We start from the raw sequence: 17,339 nt of genomic DNA on the forward strand, positions 1-17,339 counted from the left end.
GAACACAAATGTCAATGTGCATTATACTTCAATCAGTTATGTGGGACATTTTTTTTAATGTAAAAAGACCTTGCCTTGCTCTTTGACATTAAAAACAGTTGGATTTATTCTGAAATAAATCGTTTGCCCGTTGAAATTAAAAATGCTTATTTAAAAAGAAAAAAAACAAATGCAGAGGTTATCACCTCAAGCACATTGATAAAAACTAGTAGTGCCAAAAGGTAAGCAAGTCAACTTATTCACAAACGTTATTGGGATACAAATTGATGAGAGCATGTTCTTTCTTCTTCATATGAAACATCTTCAGTCATTCCCTGTCCACAATCATCAGATCTCATACTCCTTCTGGTCCATAATAGAGCTGGTGTGTGTTTACTGCACCAGTCTGTAGGTGATGTATCTACCAGCAGTCTCACTCGGTCTGATGATCTTCACTACCTGTTAGAACAGACAGGCCAGCAGGTCAACACAGGAGAAAACTAAAATTGCACATAAAACACCCCCGTCATTTGTTTCTGTGTGTCACACCTGTCCTCTTTTCAGTCCAAAGTATCTGGCCACAGGGTCTCCTGCTTGAATCCTGGGTAACTGGCTCTCCTTCAGTTTACTGACACATCAATCAAGGAATCACAAAGGCAACATCATACCATCCATGTTCATGAATTATGTGTGTGTGTGTATATACAGTGGGGAGAACAAGTATTTGATAACCTGAAAAGTCGGCAGTGTTTCCTACTTACAAAGCATGTAGAGGTCTGTAATTTTTATCATAGGTGCACTTCAACTGTGAGAGACGGAATCTAAAACAAAAATCCAGAAAATCACATTGTATGATTAAGTAATTCATTTGCATTTTATTGCATGACATAAGTATTTGATACATCAGAAAAGCAGAACTTGATATTTGGTACAGAAACCTTTGTTTGCAATGACAGATCATACATTCCTGTGGTTCTTGACCAGGTTTGCACACACTACAGCAGGGATTTTGGCCCACACCTCCATACAGACCTTCTCCAGATCCTTCAGGTTTCGGGGCTGTCGCTGGGCAATACGGGCAATACGGACTTTCAGCTCCCTCCAAAGATGTTCTATTGGGTTCAGGTCTGGAGACTGGCTAGGCCACTCCAGGACCTTGAGATGCTTCTTGTGTTTCAGGTCATTGTCAGCCAGGTGAGAGCGACTGTGGGTGTCATAGTGAAACAGTGTGCTGGTTCTGGTCTAGAAACAAGTAATGTGAGGAAAATACAATTATGGGCCTCGAGAGAGTGGAAGAGCGGTAGCAACCAAACAAACCCAGGCACGACCCATCTTCAATGCTCTTACTGAGGGAAGGAGGTTGTTGGCCAATATCTCGCGATACATGGCCCCATCCATCCTCCCCTCAATACGGTGCAGTCGTCCTGTCCCCTTTGCAAAAAAGCATCCCCAAAGAATGAGGTTTCCACCTCCATGCTTCACGGTTGGGATGGTTTTCTTGGGGTTGAACTCATCCTTCTTCTTCCTCCAAACACAGTGAGTTGAGTTCAGACCAAAAAAACTATATTTTTGTCTCATCAGACCATATGACCTTCTCCCATTCCTCCTCTGGATTATCCAGATGGTCATTGGCAAACTTCAGACGGCCTGGACATGCGCTGGCTTGAGCAGGGGGACCTTGTGTGCGCTGCAGGATTTTTATTTTTTATTTTATTTTATTATTTTTTACTTTTATTTAACTAGGCAAGTCAGTTAAGAACAAGTTCCTATTTTTAATGACGGCCTAGGAACAGTGGGTTAACTGCCTATTCAGGGGCAGTTCAGGGGTTTGAACTTGCAACCTTCCGGTTACTAGTCCAACGCTCTAACCACTAGGCTACCCTGCCACCCCATGACGGTGTAGTGTGTTACTAATGGTTTTCTTTGAGACTGTGGTCCCAGCTCTCTTCAGTTCATTGACCAGGTCCTGTCGTGTAGTTCTGGGCTGATCCCTCACCTTCCTCATGATCATTGATGCCCCACGAGGTGAGATCTTGCATGGAGCCCCAGACCAAGGGTGGTTGACCGTCATTTTGAAATTCTTCCATTTTCTAATAATTGCGCCAACTGTTGTTGCTTTCTCACTTGGCTGCTTGCCTATTGTCCTTTAGCCCATCCCAGCCTTTTGCAGGTCTACAATGTTATCCCTTATGTCCTTACACAGCTCTCTGGTCTTGGCCATTGTGGAGAGGTTGGAGTCTGTTTGATTGAGTGTGTGGATAGGTGTCTTTTATACAGGAAACAAGTTCAAACCGGTGCAGTTAATACAAGCAATGAGTGGAGAACAGGAGGGATTCTTAAAGAAAAACTAACAGGTCTGTGAGAGCCGGAATTCTTACTGGTTGGTAGGTGATCAAGTAACTTATGTCATGCAATAAAATGCAAATTAATTACTTAAAAATCATACAATGTGATTTTCTGGATTTTTGTTTTAGATTCCGTCTCTCACAGTTGAAGTGTACCTATGAAAAAATTACAGACCTCTACATTTTGAAAGTAGGAAAACCTGCAAAATCAGCAGTGTATTAAATACTTGTTCTCCCCACTGTATATACAGTGGGACAAAAAAGTATTTAGTCAGCCACCAATTGTGCAAGTTCTCCCACTTAAAGATGAGAGAGGCCTGTAATTTTCATCATAGGTACACTTCAACTATGACACACAAAATGAGAGAAAAAAATCCAGAAAATCACATTGTAGGATTTTTTATTAATTTATTTGCAAATTATGGTGGAAAATAAGTATTTGGACACCTACAAACAAGCAAGACTTCTGGCTCTCACAGACCTGTAAGTTCTTCTTTAAGAGGCTCCTCTGTCCTCCACTCGTTACCTGTATTAATGGCACCTGTTTGAACTTGTTATCCGTATAAAAGACACCTGTCCACAACCTCAAAACAGTCACACTCCAAACTCCACTATGGCCAATACCAAAGAGCTGTCAGAGGACACCAGAAACAAAATTGTAGACCTGCACCAGGCTGGGAAGACTGAATCTGCAATAGGTAAGCAGCGTTGTTTGAAGAAATCAACTGTGGGAGCAATTATTAGGAAATGGAAGACATACAAGACCACTGATAATCTCCCTCGATCTGGGGCCCCACGCAAGAGCTCACCCCATGGGGTCAAAATGATCACAAGAACGGTGAGCAAAAATCCCAGAACCACACGGGGGGACCTAGTGAATGACCAAAGTAACAAAGCCTATCATCAGTAACACACTACGCCGCCAGGGACTCAAATCCTGCAGTGCCAGACATGTCCCCCTGCTTAAACCAGTACATGTCCAAGCCTGTCTGAAGTTTGCTGGAGAGCATTTGGATGATCCAGAAGAAGATTTGGAGAATGTCATATGGTCAGATGAAACCAAAATATAACTTTTTGGTAAATACTCAACTCGTCGTGTTTGGAGGACAAAGAATGCTGAGTTGCATCCAAAGAACACCATACCTACTGTGAAGCATGTGGGTGGAAACATCATGCTTTGGGGCTGTTTTTCTGCAAAGGGACCAGGACGACTGATCCGTGTAAAGAAAAGAATGAATGGGGCCATGTATCGTGAGATTTTGAGTGAAAACCTCCTTCCATCAGCAAGGGCATTGAAGATGAAATGTGGCTGGGTCTTTCAGCATGACAATGATCCCAAACACACCGCCCGGGCAACGAAGGAGTGGCTTCGTAAGAAGCATTTCAAGGTCCTGGAGTGGCCTAGCCAGTCTCCAGATCTCAACCCCATAGAAAATCTTTGGAGGGAGTTGAAAGTCCATGTTGCCCAGCAACAGCCCCAAAACATCACTGCTCTAGAGGAGATCTGCATGGAGGAATGGGCCAAAATACCAGCAACAGTGTGTAAAAAACCTTGTGAAGACTTACATAAAACGTTTGACCTCTGTCATTGTCAACAAAGGGTATATAACAAAGTATTGAGATAAACTTTTGTTATTGCCCAAATACTTATTTTCCACCATAATTTGCAAATAAATCTGTCATAGTTGAAGTGTACCTATGATGAAAATTACAGGCCTCTCATCTTTTTAAGTGGGAGAACTTGGACATTTGGTGGCTGACTAAATACTTTTTTACCCCACTGGATATATTTATTAGTGTGGAACATGGTAACAAAAAACTATTGTATTGTGTAATGCATGGTACAGAAATAATTCTGCATTCAGTGCTAAAAAGATACTATCGAAGCAGCAACTCTGACAGTTCTTTTGTCATCACTATGTGCTCAGGAACCAGCTAGAAAGATAGGAAATAAAAGACTCAAATTAAAGAGCATATAATTACAGAAAATATTTTGTTTATGTAGTATAAAGACATTGGGCTTGTTTGAACACATCAGTTTCATGCATTCAGAGACCACCTTTGATCAGTGCTGATCACCAACTTTCAATGTGTTGCATTTTGGGTATAAAAATTGTCGGACTTGTCTACATGTCGACTGCATGAACTTTACAAAAACCACATGATCAAAGGTCAGGCAGTTTTTTTTAATACCGTCTTTAAAGTTTCTCCACACCAACTGCCAGTGGTGTAAAGTACTTAAGTAGTACTTTATAAATAATTTTTACTTAAGTAGTTTTTTGGGGTATCTGTACTTTACTATTTATATTTTTCACAACTTTTACTTCACTAAATTCCTGTAGAAAACAATGTACTTTTTACTCAATACATTTTTCCTACCTCCCAAAAGTACCCATTACATTTTTAATGCTTAGCAGGGCAAGAAAATAGTCAAATTCACACACTTAACAAGAGAACATCCCTGGTCATCCCTACTGCCTCTGATCTGGCGGACTCACAAAACACATGCTTCGCTTGTAAATTATGTCAGAGTGTTGGAGTCTGCCCCTGCCTATCCGTACATCAACAAAAAGAAAATTGTGCAGTCTGGTTTAATTTAAGCTATTTGAAATTATTTATACTTAAGTATATTTTTACAATTATATTTACTTTTGACACTTAAGTATATTTAAAACCAGATATTTACTCAAATAGTATTTTACTCGGTGACTTTTACTTAAGTCATTTTCAAAAATGGTATCTTTACTTTTACCCAAGTATGACAATTTGGTACTTTTTCCACCAGTGCCAACTAAAAGTGCCAACTGCACCCTGTCTTCAGCCATCAACTGCACCCTGTCTTCAGCCATCAACTGCACCCTGTCTTCAGCCATCAACTGCACCCTGTCTTCAGCCATCAACTGCACCCTGTCTTCAGCCATCAACTGCACCCTGTCTTCAGCCATCAACTGCACCCTGTCTTCAGCCATCAACTGCACCCTGTCTTCAGCCATCAACTGCACCCTGTCTTCAGCCATCAACTGCACCCTGTCTTCAGCCATCAACTGCACCCTGTCTTCAGCCATCAACTGCACCCTGTCTTCAGCCATCAACTGCACCCTGTCTTCAGCCATCAACTGCACCCTGTCTTCAGCCATCAACTGCACCCTGTCTTCAGCCATCAACTGCACCCTGTCTTCAGCCATCAACTGCACCCTGTCTTCAGCCATCAACTGCACCCTGTCTTCAGCCATCAACTGCACCCTGTCTTCAGCCATCAACTGCACCCTGTCTTCAGCCATCAACTGCACCCTGTCTTCAGCCATCAACTGCACCCTGTCTTCAGCCATCAACTGCACCCTGTCTTCAGCCAACAACTGCATTGTGGGAGGCACTATTGTCAACCAGTCATTAGGGTGTTTTTCCCTGACTAATGCGAACATGACCAAATATGTGACAAACAAGAACCAACTATGCCACAATTCATTTGCTACAACGGATTGGCTACAAATGAATGTAAATCTTTGAGACCCCTCTTTCACAAATGTATTGTATGTTTTGAGTTTGAGAGTGTGTGATATGGATGGTAGAGAAGAGGTTATTTGGACACTGAAGGAAAAGTTTTAAAAAGAACACCTGCTATGTTGACACTGCCATGTTGATATGAGCCTTGTTAGAAAACACTGACTTTCAGTTGTCGCAGATGTACCTCCCCCAACCATCGACCAGCCAACTCGAACACGCTCAAAGTCCCCTTTAAGCAAGATACTGTGTGTGTAGGTTATAGTTTGCAGCCAAATAATTGGCACTCTTGCACCTTTAATTCCCAATTTCTTCTTCTAAAAAAAGTTGACATTTGAAGAAAATGTTGGTCTCCACACCTTATTGGATTTTTTTTTCAAAATAAAGCACAAATAGCATGGACAACATTATTGGCACCCTGAAAGTAGTACTTGGTTGCACAGCCCTTGACCAAGATAACTTGGACAAATGCTTATTGTAGCCATCAATGAACCATTCCAGGGTTCTTTTGATGAGTGTTTTTTTCTCTGAATGCTTCGTTTGGTTGTGGGGAAGCCCCCACTACTGAAGGAGACACGAAAGCCTGATTGAACTTCACAAAGAATACACCTAAACAAGCCTAAATCCTGGGCGAAATGTTCTGTGGACAAATTAAACAAAATTAGAGCCCTTTGGCAATACAGATCAGAGCTCTGTTTTACTGTCATCCAAAATGAAGTATTCAATGAAAAGAACACCCTCCCTACAATCAACAATGGGGAGGTTTGATAATGCTGTGGGGTTTCTTTGCTGCCTCTGGTACTGGGGGCCTTGAACATGCGCAAGGCATTGTGAAATCAGTAGATTATTAGGTCAAAAAGCACAATGGAATGGTTCAAGAAGAAACACTGGACAGTTCTGAATCACATCCAAAACCAGCAGTTGGTGGAGAGCATTCCTCAAATATAGAAGAATAAGAGCAGTTTGCCAAATTGCCTGTAGAAAGGTGCAGCAAGCTTATTGATGGCTACATTATCTTGGCCAAAGGCTGTACAACCTAGTATTTGCTCCGGGGTGCCAGTAATTATGTCCATACCATTTCATCTTAATAAAAATTGTAAACTTATATTTGCAAAAATAAAATCCTTCTGCAATGCTGAAAATCCAATAAGGTGTAGAGACAAAGTTTTTCAACTTCATCTATTTTTTGGGGGCAAGAAATATAGAATAATTTAAGAAAAGTGGAAGTGTACCAATATATTTGGCTGCAACTGCAACTCTAAACGAGTGCACATACCTCATGCTATGTGATGTTGATGAGGAGCTCCTGTTGTAGAAACCGCTCCAGGATGTATTTGGGTGCCATGTCCACTAGCGACTGAAAAGAAAGAAACAAGGGAGTCATAACTGGGCCCTGGATAGGGACGAGTGATCCGCATAGGACAGGGCCACATGAAAAGTAACATCTCTGTTAAAACACTATGAAAACATGTATATTTTATTATTCTGCTCCATGGAGTAATCTGATGTGAATTAGCAGGTGTTAACTGTAGTGTAATTAGGGCTGTGACCTACAGTCTACTCGGAAACCCTTCAGGCCCCTTCACTTTTTCCACATTTTGTTACAGCCTTATTCTAAAATTGATTAAATTGATGAGGAAAAAAAAACTATCTACACACAATACCCCATGACACAGCAAAAACAAGTTTAAACATTTTAGCAAAAAAAAAAAAAATTAAATACACCCCGGAAATATCACATTTAAATAAGTATACAGACCCTTTACTCAGTACTGTGTTGAAGCACCTTTGGTAGCGATTACAGACTCTAATCTTCTTGGGTATGATGCTACAAGCTTGACACACCTGTATTTGGGAAGTTTCTCCCACTCTTCTCTGCAGATCCTCTCAAGCTCTGTCAGGTTGGATGGAGAGCATTGCTGCACAGTTATTTACATGTCTCTCCAGATACATTTGATCAGGTTCAAGTCTGGGCTCTGGCTGGGTCACTCAAAGACATTCAGAGACTTGTCCCTAAATCACTCCTGCAAAGTCTTGGCTGTGTGCTTAGGGTCATTGTCCTGTTGGAAGGTGAACCTTCACCCCAGTCTGAGGTCCTGAGAGCTCTGGAACAGGTTTTAATCAAGGATCTCTGTACTTTGCTCCGTGCATCTTCCCCTCGATCCCAGTCCCTGCCACTGAAAAACAACCCCACAGCATGATTCTGCCACCACCATGCTCCACCGTAGAGATGGTGCCAGGTTTCCTCCAAACGTGACACTTGGCATTCAGGCCAAGGAGTTCAATCTTGGATTCATCAGACCAGACAATCTTGTTTCTCATGGTCTGAGAGTCCTTTAGGTGCCATTTGGAAAACTCCAAGCTGGCTGTCATGTGCCTCTCACTGAGCCATGGCTTCCGTCTGTCAACTGTGGGACCTTATTTAGACAGGGGTGTGCCTTTCCAAATCATGTCCAATCAATTTAATTTACCACAGGTGGAATCCAATCAAGTTGCAGAAACATCTCAAGGATGATAAATGGAAACAGGATGCACCTGAGCTCAATTTAGAGTCTTATAGCAAAGGGTCTGAATACTTATGTAAATAAGGTATCTGTTTATGTTTTTAATTGTTTTGAAAAAATAAAAAACAATTTGCGCTTCGTCATTATGGGGTATTGTATGTAGATTGATGAGGGAAAATGTGTATTTAATCCATTTTAGAATAAGGCTGGAACGTAACAAAATGTGGAAAAAGTCTGAATGCACTGTGCATGACTGTATTATACAAGTGATTACTCCGAGCGGGAAGGAAGGCTAAAGAGCAACAGAGAAGCTTAATGGCTCAGTCCTGCCCCACCTGTTTGGCAGAAGGCGTCATCCCCATCTGGACCACGATGCAGGCACGTGTGATATTCTCCTCCTGCATGCGCTGGCAGTACATCTTTATAGTCTTGATTCCCACCTTGGGCTCCTCTGTGGACAAAGAGATTTGTTGATTGATGTGCAACAATTGTAGCGAAGTAAAGGTCCAGACAACTGATGCTCACAGACCAAAAGTTATTTTCAGAAAATAGCTTGTGACACCTTGGAAATGCGTGCTGCTGTGGCAGTCACGTGCGTTTATCTTCTAGTTACCTGGAAAGAAGACGAACATCTGGTCGGTAGGGTCATCGTTGTGGGCGACCAGCACAGTGAGATCTGTCCGCCGTGGGCGCCCTTCACTCGGCTTGTCCCCAAACTGGCTCTTGAACTCGTCCAGAGTCTGGTCCAACTCATCCTGCGTCACAAGGTAGCCTCTGTCGTGGCACAACTATGTGAAAGGGGAAAAACAAATAAGTGGAGTTAGCTAGCTACCGGTAGCTGAATAATCAATTATAGAAGACAGACGGAAGACAGAGGCAACCACCTGTGCAAATGAGCTATCTAGCATGCTCTGAACACCTGTAACTAAAGAAGGACGTGGGGTTTCTGTTGTGCATTTCCGCCACTGACCCCATTCGTCTTTCAGTCACCCATGTGGGTATAACCAAAGAGGAGATGGCACGTGGGTACCTGCTTCTAAAAACCAATGAGGAGATGGGAAAGGCAGGACTTGCAGGGCAATCTGCGTCAGAAATAGAACTGACTTCTATTTTAGCCCTTGGCAACACAGACGCTCGTTGACACGCACAAGCAATGTGGGTGCAATAATTGAATAATATAGATGAATACATTTATTCTGCGACGCGAGCGGTGTCGTCAGCCTGTTAGAATTTAATTGAGCCTAAATGGCACCAAAAAATGTATCCCTTTTTATTTTACCACTACAATCTGTTCTTAGGACGAAACTGAAAAATAACTTGTGTAGAAAGTAAACATCCACACCTCAATGGTGCCAAGTGTGCTTATGTCTGCATAACAGGAAGTGGGGAAAAAATGGCAACTTCTGACTATTTCTGGTCTAGCATTTGATGACAAGATACAAAAACTAAATATACACATTTCGAGATATTAGGCAAAATAGACAGACATACCTATATTTCCCTATAGTAAACAATGGGACGACCTCAGAGTTCCATGAGTAATTTGTTGTTGTTTACATTTTAACTATAAACAACGTGAGCAGGTGTTCATTGCCAACTATAGAGAAGCTGCCATTGTGACATAGTACAACAACATGGGATTAGAACCTTCGGAAGGCGAGTTGGTGCCACAGTGCCCAATATAACTAATAGGAGCTGGCAGGGTGAAAAATGCTGTTAAATTAAGACCTGTTTTTTCGTGATTACTTCAAAACTACGGCAGGCAGCTGGGATATATGGTAATTTATTAAACTGGGCTCCACCGCGGATGCAATTAACTACTTTTTATTCGAAAAAAAAAATCATTGTTAAAAATGTCATGTGTCCAGCCTACCTTGGGTACTGGAGAACAAGTTGTAAACCGAATGCCTGGGATGAAGTAGTCTCAATTTTACAATTTACCGGCATGATTGTTTTGCGGATTTTCCATGGTCTGTAGGTCTCCTCCTCGTCATCCATAATATATTCTATAGGTTAGCTATTTTCCAATGTTTTCCACTCGTGAAAAACAAATCTTCACTTACGTTTTCCCGAAATCACAACTTTACTTCCGCACTTCAAAATCACGTGTTTTTAGGAGGTCTTCTTTTGTTTGTCTACAATTTTGCCTGCCATATTGATATTTGAACAATTCGTTTAAACGATTAGCTACATAAACAGTTTCATAATTTAATATGTAATTAAATAGGTCATATTTCAAATTAAAATATTGTATATTTAAAATTTGTATCTTTGAAGATTATGTCATCGCAGTAAAAACAGGCATTCATTTCTTACTGTGCATGCACCGTCGGATGCATTGAGCTTTGGGTCTAATGTCGTAAACAAGATTTTCACGGACAGATTTGTCAAGAGAGCCACTGTTTTTGGTCTAGCTAATGTTTGCAAAACAACAAAATGCAAACGCTCCGGGAGGAAAAGGGTAAACTATCCATATATTGCAATTAATTGTATAGGTGACCTGTTGCAGTGTGCATTGCTGCCACAATTTCTAGCTAGCTAGCTAGCTAGCCAACCACCATCTTTGCCAGCAGTCTCGCGAAAAGGGCCATATGTGAAAGGTTATTTGTTTAGTGGTTACACGGACTTTTCAGACGTGCAAATCGATATTTAATGTCAGAATTTGTAAAACATTTGGTTAATGTCAGGGTTAATGGTTTGGTTAAGTTAAGGGTCATTTTTCGATTTGGCTAGTCTTGCACGTCAGAAATGTCCGTAATGTATAGCCCTTCCCCCAGTCCCTCAACCTGAGACTGAAGCTGGGCCCAGGGGCGTATTCATTACGCCAATTCTGTTGAAAAACGTTTCTTAAGCAAACGCAAACTGGATGAAACGTGATGGACCTGCCTGAATTCGTCCATTATAAACTCTCGTTTTAGCTGCAAATTGTTTCGTTTTGCAACTGTTTGGACTAATGATTACACCCCTGGCTTGAGCCTGGGGACGAGGTTAAACCACAGCCATTTTGTAAAATATCTATAGCCAGATAGAATATCCTGCGTTCGAACTCAATAATATAAATCATTAGAAATGTATTGCAACTCAGACAGTAGTATTTCTTTGTGTAATACGTGTAGAATTTAGTGTAATGTGTGTAGCTATATATCAGGGGTGCTCAAACTTTTGGGTTTGGTGGGCCAAAGTATAATCTGACTGGTGGGCCCAACAAATATACAAAAAATAATAGGTAAACAATAGCTTTCTTGAAAACAATTGTAGAATTGCACTTCAAACAATCAAATTGCAGCCAAATATATTGACACCTAACACATTCTGATTACCAGTATGAAATATTTTCCCGTTGTATTGTAGAAACTGCAACCAAGTTTCTATGTTTGCAAGGCTAAAAATTTGAATATGTGCAGGGGGCCCTAAGTGAGATTCAAGATGGTCCTGAAATATTTTTAAAAAATCATGAATTGCATTGCTTTGCTTTTCTGGTTGGCTGGATGCAAGTTTCACCATCCAATTATTTCAAATTTACAGGAGTGCAAATTTCACCATGGTACGGACGATACATTGGCCCATGAGAATTATTAGAATATGGCAAATATGATTCTATTTTTGCATTTTATCCATGCTTGCTTTCATGGCCTACCTCAGACATAAAACAGATAGTGTCTTCAGAAAGTATTCATTCCCCTTAGCTCTTGACTTATTTCACATTTTGTTGTTACAACCTAAATTCAAAATGTATGAAATAGTATTTTTTCTCACCTTTCTACACACTACCCCATAATGACAACTGAAAACATGTTTTTAGAAATTGTTGCAAATGTATAGAAAATAAATTTGTATGCACACCGCTTTGCTATGACACTCCAAATTGAGCTCAGGAGCATCCAATTTCCTTGATAATCCTTGAGATGTCACTACTAGGCTTGAATGGCTGGTTACTGAGATTTACTGACAAAAACCATTCCCCTTTCCCGGGAGAAATAACTGCAAAAAAATGGTAAATCATAATAAATGATTTATATGAACAACATAACGTGAAATGGAACAGTTAATTTATATGCATTGTCTAAATCTGGCTCTCTACGGCCTTCCGTCTGCATGATGAATCATCAACGCACAGGGCGGGGACAGACATCTCCGTATGGAGCACAGTTCACAATGCATGTAGACCTATCATCTCATCATGGGAACTTTTTGTCCTATCACAGGTAGGCGTACATTTGCTGCCTATGATACAGTAATATAAAGACCAAATTCGTGTCTAATTTACACATTATGATACACTAATATAAAGACCGAATTTGTGTCTTAATTTACAAATTATGATACAGTAATATAAAGACTGAATTCGTGTCTTAATTTAAACATCTCCATTTGGTTTTTGGCGGTCACCTTATTATTTTACTTGTAATTTTCTTTTAATTGCAGCTGCAGAGTTTTAAAACAGCCTATCACTCGAAACTTTTTGATTTAAATCATTGCACGCATGATCATACTCTCAGTATTTCTCTCCATTAATTCCATTCAAAATAGTTAATCCAGTTCAAGATTTATATCAGGCCTATATATGAATGAAGGGTGATGCAGAATAATCTTCGTACGTATAGCCTCTGTCTCTTGTGCAATATACGTGCTCCGCTGGCCTCCCTAAGAAATGCTCCTTAACTCTTGGAGTCCCATGCAGGAAATGCTAGACTTGAACAGCTTGCGGGACATGATTTTCTTTAGCATTTCTTATGCCAATAGAATATTAGAAGAGGAAAATATTCTCATGTTTGCTGAATGTTAAATACAGCAGCCAATAGAACTTTACAGATCATTTTGAAAGAGTGAACGCGCAATGGCGGTAGGTTATTCAGTTATTTATTCAGACCCATAACCATTCAATCTTCATGAAGAGAAGTGCAAGCCTTCTGCATCTCATTCTAGTCCTATATTATTCAAGCATGTCCTTAGAATTATTCATATAAGGACAACAAAATGTATTGCATTTAGGAAAGAATGAAGCAACACTGGAGAGAGAAAGAAGAGGTAGGCTAATAACATTGGGAAATATTCAGAATTCTTTTTTCAACACTTGTTTTTGCAATTTCTTTTTATTGAAAAAAATGGTGTGATGTCATTTCTTCCAGCTGTTTTTATTGAAGTAAGATAGTTAAATCAAATTTGAAGAAAAAAAAAGTGCTGATGCATTACCAAATTTTAAAATGTGTTTTGTTTAAGGGGTGGAGGGGATTGGTCCGCGGTCGCTAGTTGCCCATCCCTGGTCTAGACGGACAGCAAATTCTTGTACTTCATAGTATATTTTGATCGGATGGCTTGTTCTGGTGTCATGAAACTAAATACCACAATAATCAGGTAGTATAACTGGCAAGTACAACAGATCAAAGATTTTTTGACCAAATTCATACTTGCTTCACTTTGCATTTGAAGAGCAGTATGTACAATGACTATTTTAACCATTTACACTGAACATTTTCCAAAAACACATTTACTGGAAGAACTGTGTAGATGCAATCTCCCTCAGTATTTTGCGTGACTACGTTTTCCAAAACTCTTAAATATCTGCTCTGAATTCCGATTAAAATATGTTTTCAGAAAAAGAAGAAGGTGTCACGTCAGCTATGACGTGACACCTTGAGTTTGAAATCTCTTTTGGTTATTGAACTGCAGTAAATAACGTGGATTTACTCCCGGTAACTGAATTGCCATAATGAAATTTCATCATGGGTCTCTGATCTGAACTATATGAATGGCATTATTTTCATGGTGATGTGTCCTAAATAGGTACACAAGAAATATAAATATGCAATATCCTCCTTTTGCATATTTGGGTAGTATTCCACATATTGGCTATTATTTTAATGAGCTCTGCCCCCAAACAAGACCAAATTTGATTGATCCGGACCAAATCTGAACCAATCATAGAGGTCTATGTTTCACAAGTTTGGACATCAAAGTACAGCTTAATAGAGTACAGTAGAGTGAACCACATCTGAACCAATCATGGACCTCTATGTCTGGGCCAAATCAAGTCCGGACCGAACCAAAAATATGTATCTGTGGATGTTGAAATTAAGGCCAGGGCGGGCTGACCATATTTCAACTACTTTTCATTGTCCATGGACGTCCGGTGTCGGATGCTGGTTACAGTAAATTGAAAGAGACGGGCTCATGGGTAGGTGTCAGTCAGAGCCAGGTCGTTTGTGACTGCTAGGATTTCCCAATGTAGACAATTTTATTTCAGTAATTCCAAAACTGATTTTTAATGGAATTTCAAGGCACAGGGCAATGCTTTCTCTCGTGGTCCAGGTGGGCCAAACCAAACATCGTTAACTTGGCCTTCTGGCCTCCGTTTGGTCAGCCCTGCTATTAAGCTTCCTCCCTAGAATTAGGAATTAGAATCATTTTATAGGATATCTATAGCGTCCTCATTGATCAAGGCTGAATTTGATTCCCATAAGGTTTTCTCTGCCTCTGTTACTCCTCATCATTGATCTGACATGGATGGCACTGTAGAAAATCAAATGGATGTCACGGTTGTTTACACCTACCAGCTAACTTTATAAAACAACTAGAAACTGATTTTCTGGTTAATTAAGAAATCTAAACATACATATGTCTTTTTGGTTTGTTGAGTTAATTAGAACATCCCCATTTCAAGCTTATCTTTCTTTAAAAAAAGTTAGCTGGCTAACTCATTGATTTGGCTTTGTAGTATAACCCACTGGAAAGGGGAGTGAACAAGAGCAAAAAGGGTTGGGACATATATGAAGTATGCCCCCCCCAAGTTATAGTAACTAGCTTGTTTTTTCATTTAGATGTAAAATGTAAATGTTTCATTTTCTCTTCTAGGTCCTCCTCTTCCTCTGTCGTCTATGCGTCTTTTTATTCCTCCACTGCGCCTGGTGTGTGCAGCTCTGTGGCAGGTTGTAGAGCGGAGAGACATCATGGACTATGGGCTGCTGGAGGAGTTTGCCACCAGCGTGTTGGACATAGTCCCTGAACTGATGACTTACAGAGAGAGGGTCCAACTCCTCATGGGACTGAGAGCACGGGTGAGTGGGGGTGACGGGAGAGAAAGGAGTTGCTGCTAGGCACAGATCTAGGATCAGTGTACCCTACTGAAATGTGGACAGTTTATAGAAGGTAAACAGGGCTGTGATGGTCATGGAATTTTGTATGCAGGTTATTTGTCAGCCAAACCGATATTTACCATTTTAGCGGCTTTTTTAAGCATTCTAGTATAGTTAACACACACATGGACGCAGCGGTTTAAGGCATTGCATCTCAGTGCAAGAGGCGGCACTACAGTCCCTGGTTTGAATCCAGGCTGTATCACATCCGGCCATGATTGGGAGTCCTATAGGGCAGTACACAATTGGCCCAGCGTCGTCCGGGTTTGGCAGAGATAGGCCTTCATTGTAAATAAGAATTTGTTCTTAACTGACTTGTCTAGTTAAATGAAAGTTACACACACCATACTGACCAAAAAGTTATTTTGTTGTCATTTGCATTTGTCCCCATTACCAGTAAAACATAATCAAAACCTATTTCTTTTACTTACTTGCTGTGCTGTTTTGTTGTTCAGTCGTTTCATTCTCAACCAGGATTTCTATGGAACGCCGTTTGGGTATTTGCATGTCAAAAGATATGCTATTTAACACTATTTGCCGTGTCAAATAAGCTTGTTGATCAATCAGGAACTGAATATGACTGCACGTCACACAATAATTTAACGCGTTGATACATTTTTTATGTAGTTATTACACATTGATTACACTTACTCGTATTTCATACGTCACAACAATTCATTGATATGTATGCTATGATGCTGGTAAAGTCCAATTTGTAAGTCGCTCTGGATAAGAGCGTCTGCTAAATGACTTAAATGTAAATGTAAATGTCTCGGGCACCTACAGTCCTGGTCATAAAAAAAAAGCTAGCTAGCTCATGGATGCAAACAATGTTCTTCCCCAAAAACATAGCAAAACGACATCATCTGTTTCAGTAGCTATAGTTAGCTAGCTATAGTTAGCTTCACAATAAAAGTATGGCATCAGTCTACTATTTGCATCACTGTCAATGACACATTTATTTTGAAGGCAAACCACAAATTCCTCTATTGTGCCTAATCCTTATTGTGGCTAGCTTCACAGCCCATAACCCGTTCCGGTCGATCCTCACTAGCCAGATGAAGCTAACTGGCTGCTTATAATGTTAGCTTTGGGCAACAGGGTTAAGTAGCTGGCTAGCTATTTATTTTCATGAAATTAAGTTCAATTTCATTATGCAAACAACAAGTGGCAACCTAGCTAATACTTACTTACTAGGATTCTTAAATCATTGCTAGGAATAATGAAAATGACTGCAGTTTCTACTGGTTATTGTTTTCAAATCAAATCAAAGTTTATTTGTCACGTGTGTCGAATACAACAGGTAGACCTTACAGTGAAATGCTTCCTTACAGGCTCTAACCAATAGTGCGAAAAAAAGGTATGTGTGTGTGTGTAGGTAAGTAAAGAAATAAAACAACAGTAAAAATACATTTGAAAAAAGAGTAGCAAGGCTATATACAGACACCGGTTAATCAGGCTTATTGAGGTAGTATGTACATGTAGGTATGGTTAAGTGACAATGCATATATGATGAACAGAGAGTAGGCTGTCTCATTGTTGGGGCGGCAGGGTAGCCTAGTGGTTAGAGCGGTGGTTAGAGCGGTGGACTAGTAACCAGAACTTTTATTTTACTATATTTAGGTCAAGTTTGTCCACTTCAAAATGAAGTTGATAAAAAAAACATGTTTTTATTTTTATTAAAACGCTTATGATAGTTATTTTATTTACATGACGGCCTTCATCCATAATAGTCGTTTACACGATTGTACAATTACTGTGCCAGCCCTAGGAAAATGCGAGATTTACATTAGATAAGTGCAACCTCATCCTACTTAAACATTGAACTCAACAATCACACATACACACACCTGCTGCCATTTTTGATCAATTCTCAT

The 17,339-nt window shown here is 40.2% G+C and overlaps 1 protein-coding gene and 1 pseudogene across 1 annotated transcript in view; one reads left to right on the plus strand and one right to left on the minus strand.

The window, feature by feature from the left end:
* Positions 1-81: 81 nt before the first annotated feature.
* On the minus strand, positions 82-10,442 carry LOC124009286 (annotated as a pseudogene).
* Positions 10,443-10,650: 208 nt separating this feature from the next.
* Positions 10,651-17,339, plus strand: part of LOC124009486 — a 34,014-nt gene continuing 27,325 nt past the window's right edge. Inside the window, exons 1-2 of the mRNA XM_046321302.1 lie at positions 10,651-10,790; positions 15,182-15,384. Of these exons, the coding sequence (XP_046177258.1) occupies positions 10,766-10,790; positions 15,182-15,384 (228 nt within the window). The 5' untranslated portion in view covers positions 10,651-10,765. The remainder of the gene's footprint in view (positions 10,791-15,181; positions 15,385-17,339) is intronic.

Source organism: Oncorhynchus gorbuscha, linkage group LG22, assembly GCF_021184085.1.
Source record: "Oncorhynchus gorbuscha isolate QuinsamMale2020 ecotype Even-year linkage group LG22, OgorEven_v1.0, whole genome shotgun sequence".
Taxonomy (NCBI): domain Eukaryota; kingdom Metazoa; phylum Chordata; class Actinopteri; order Salmoniformes; family Salmonidae; genus Oncorhynchus; species Oncorhynchus gorbuscha.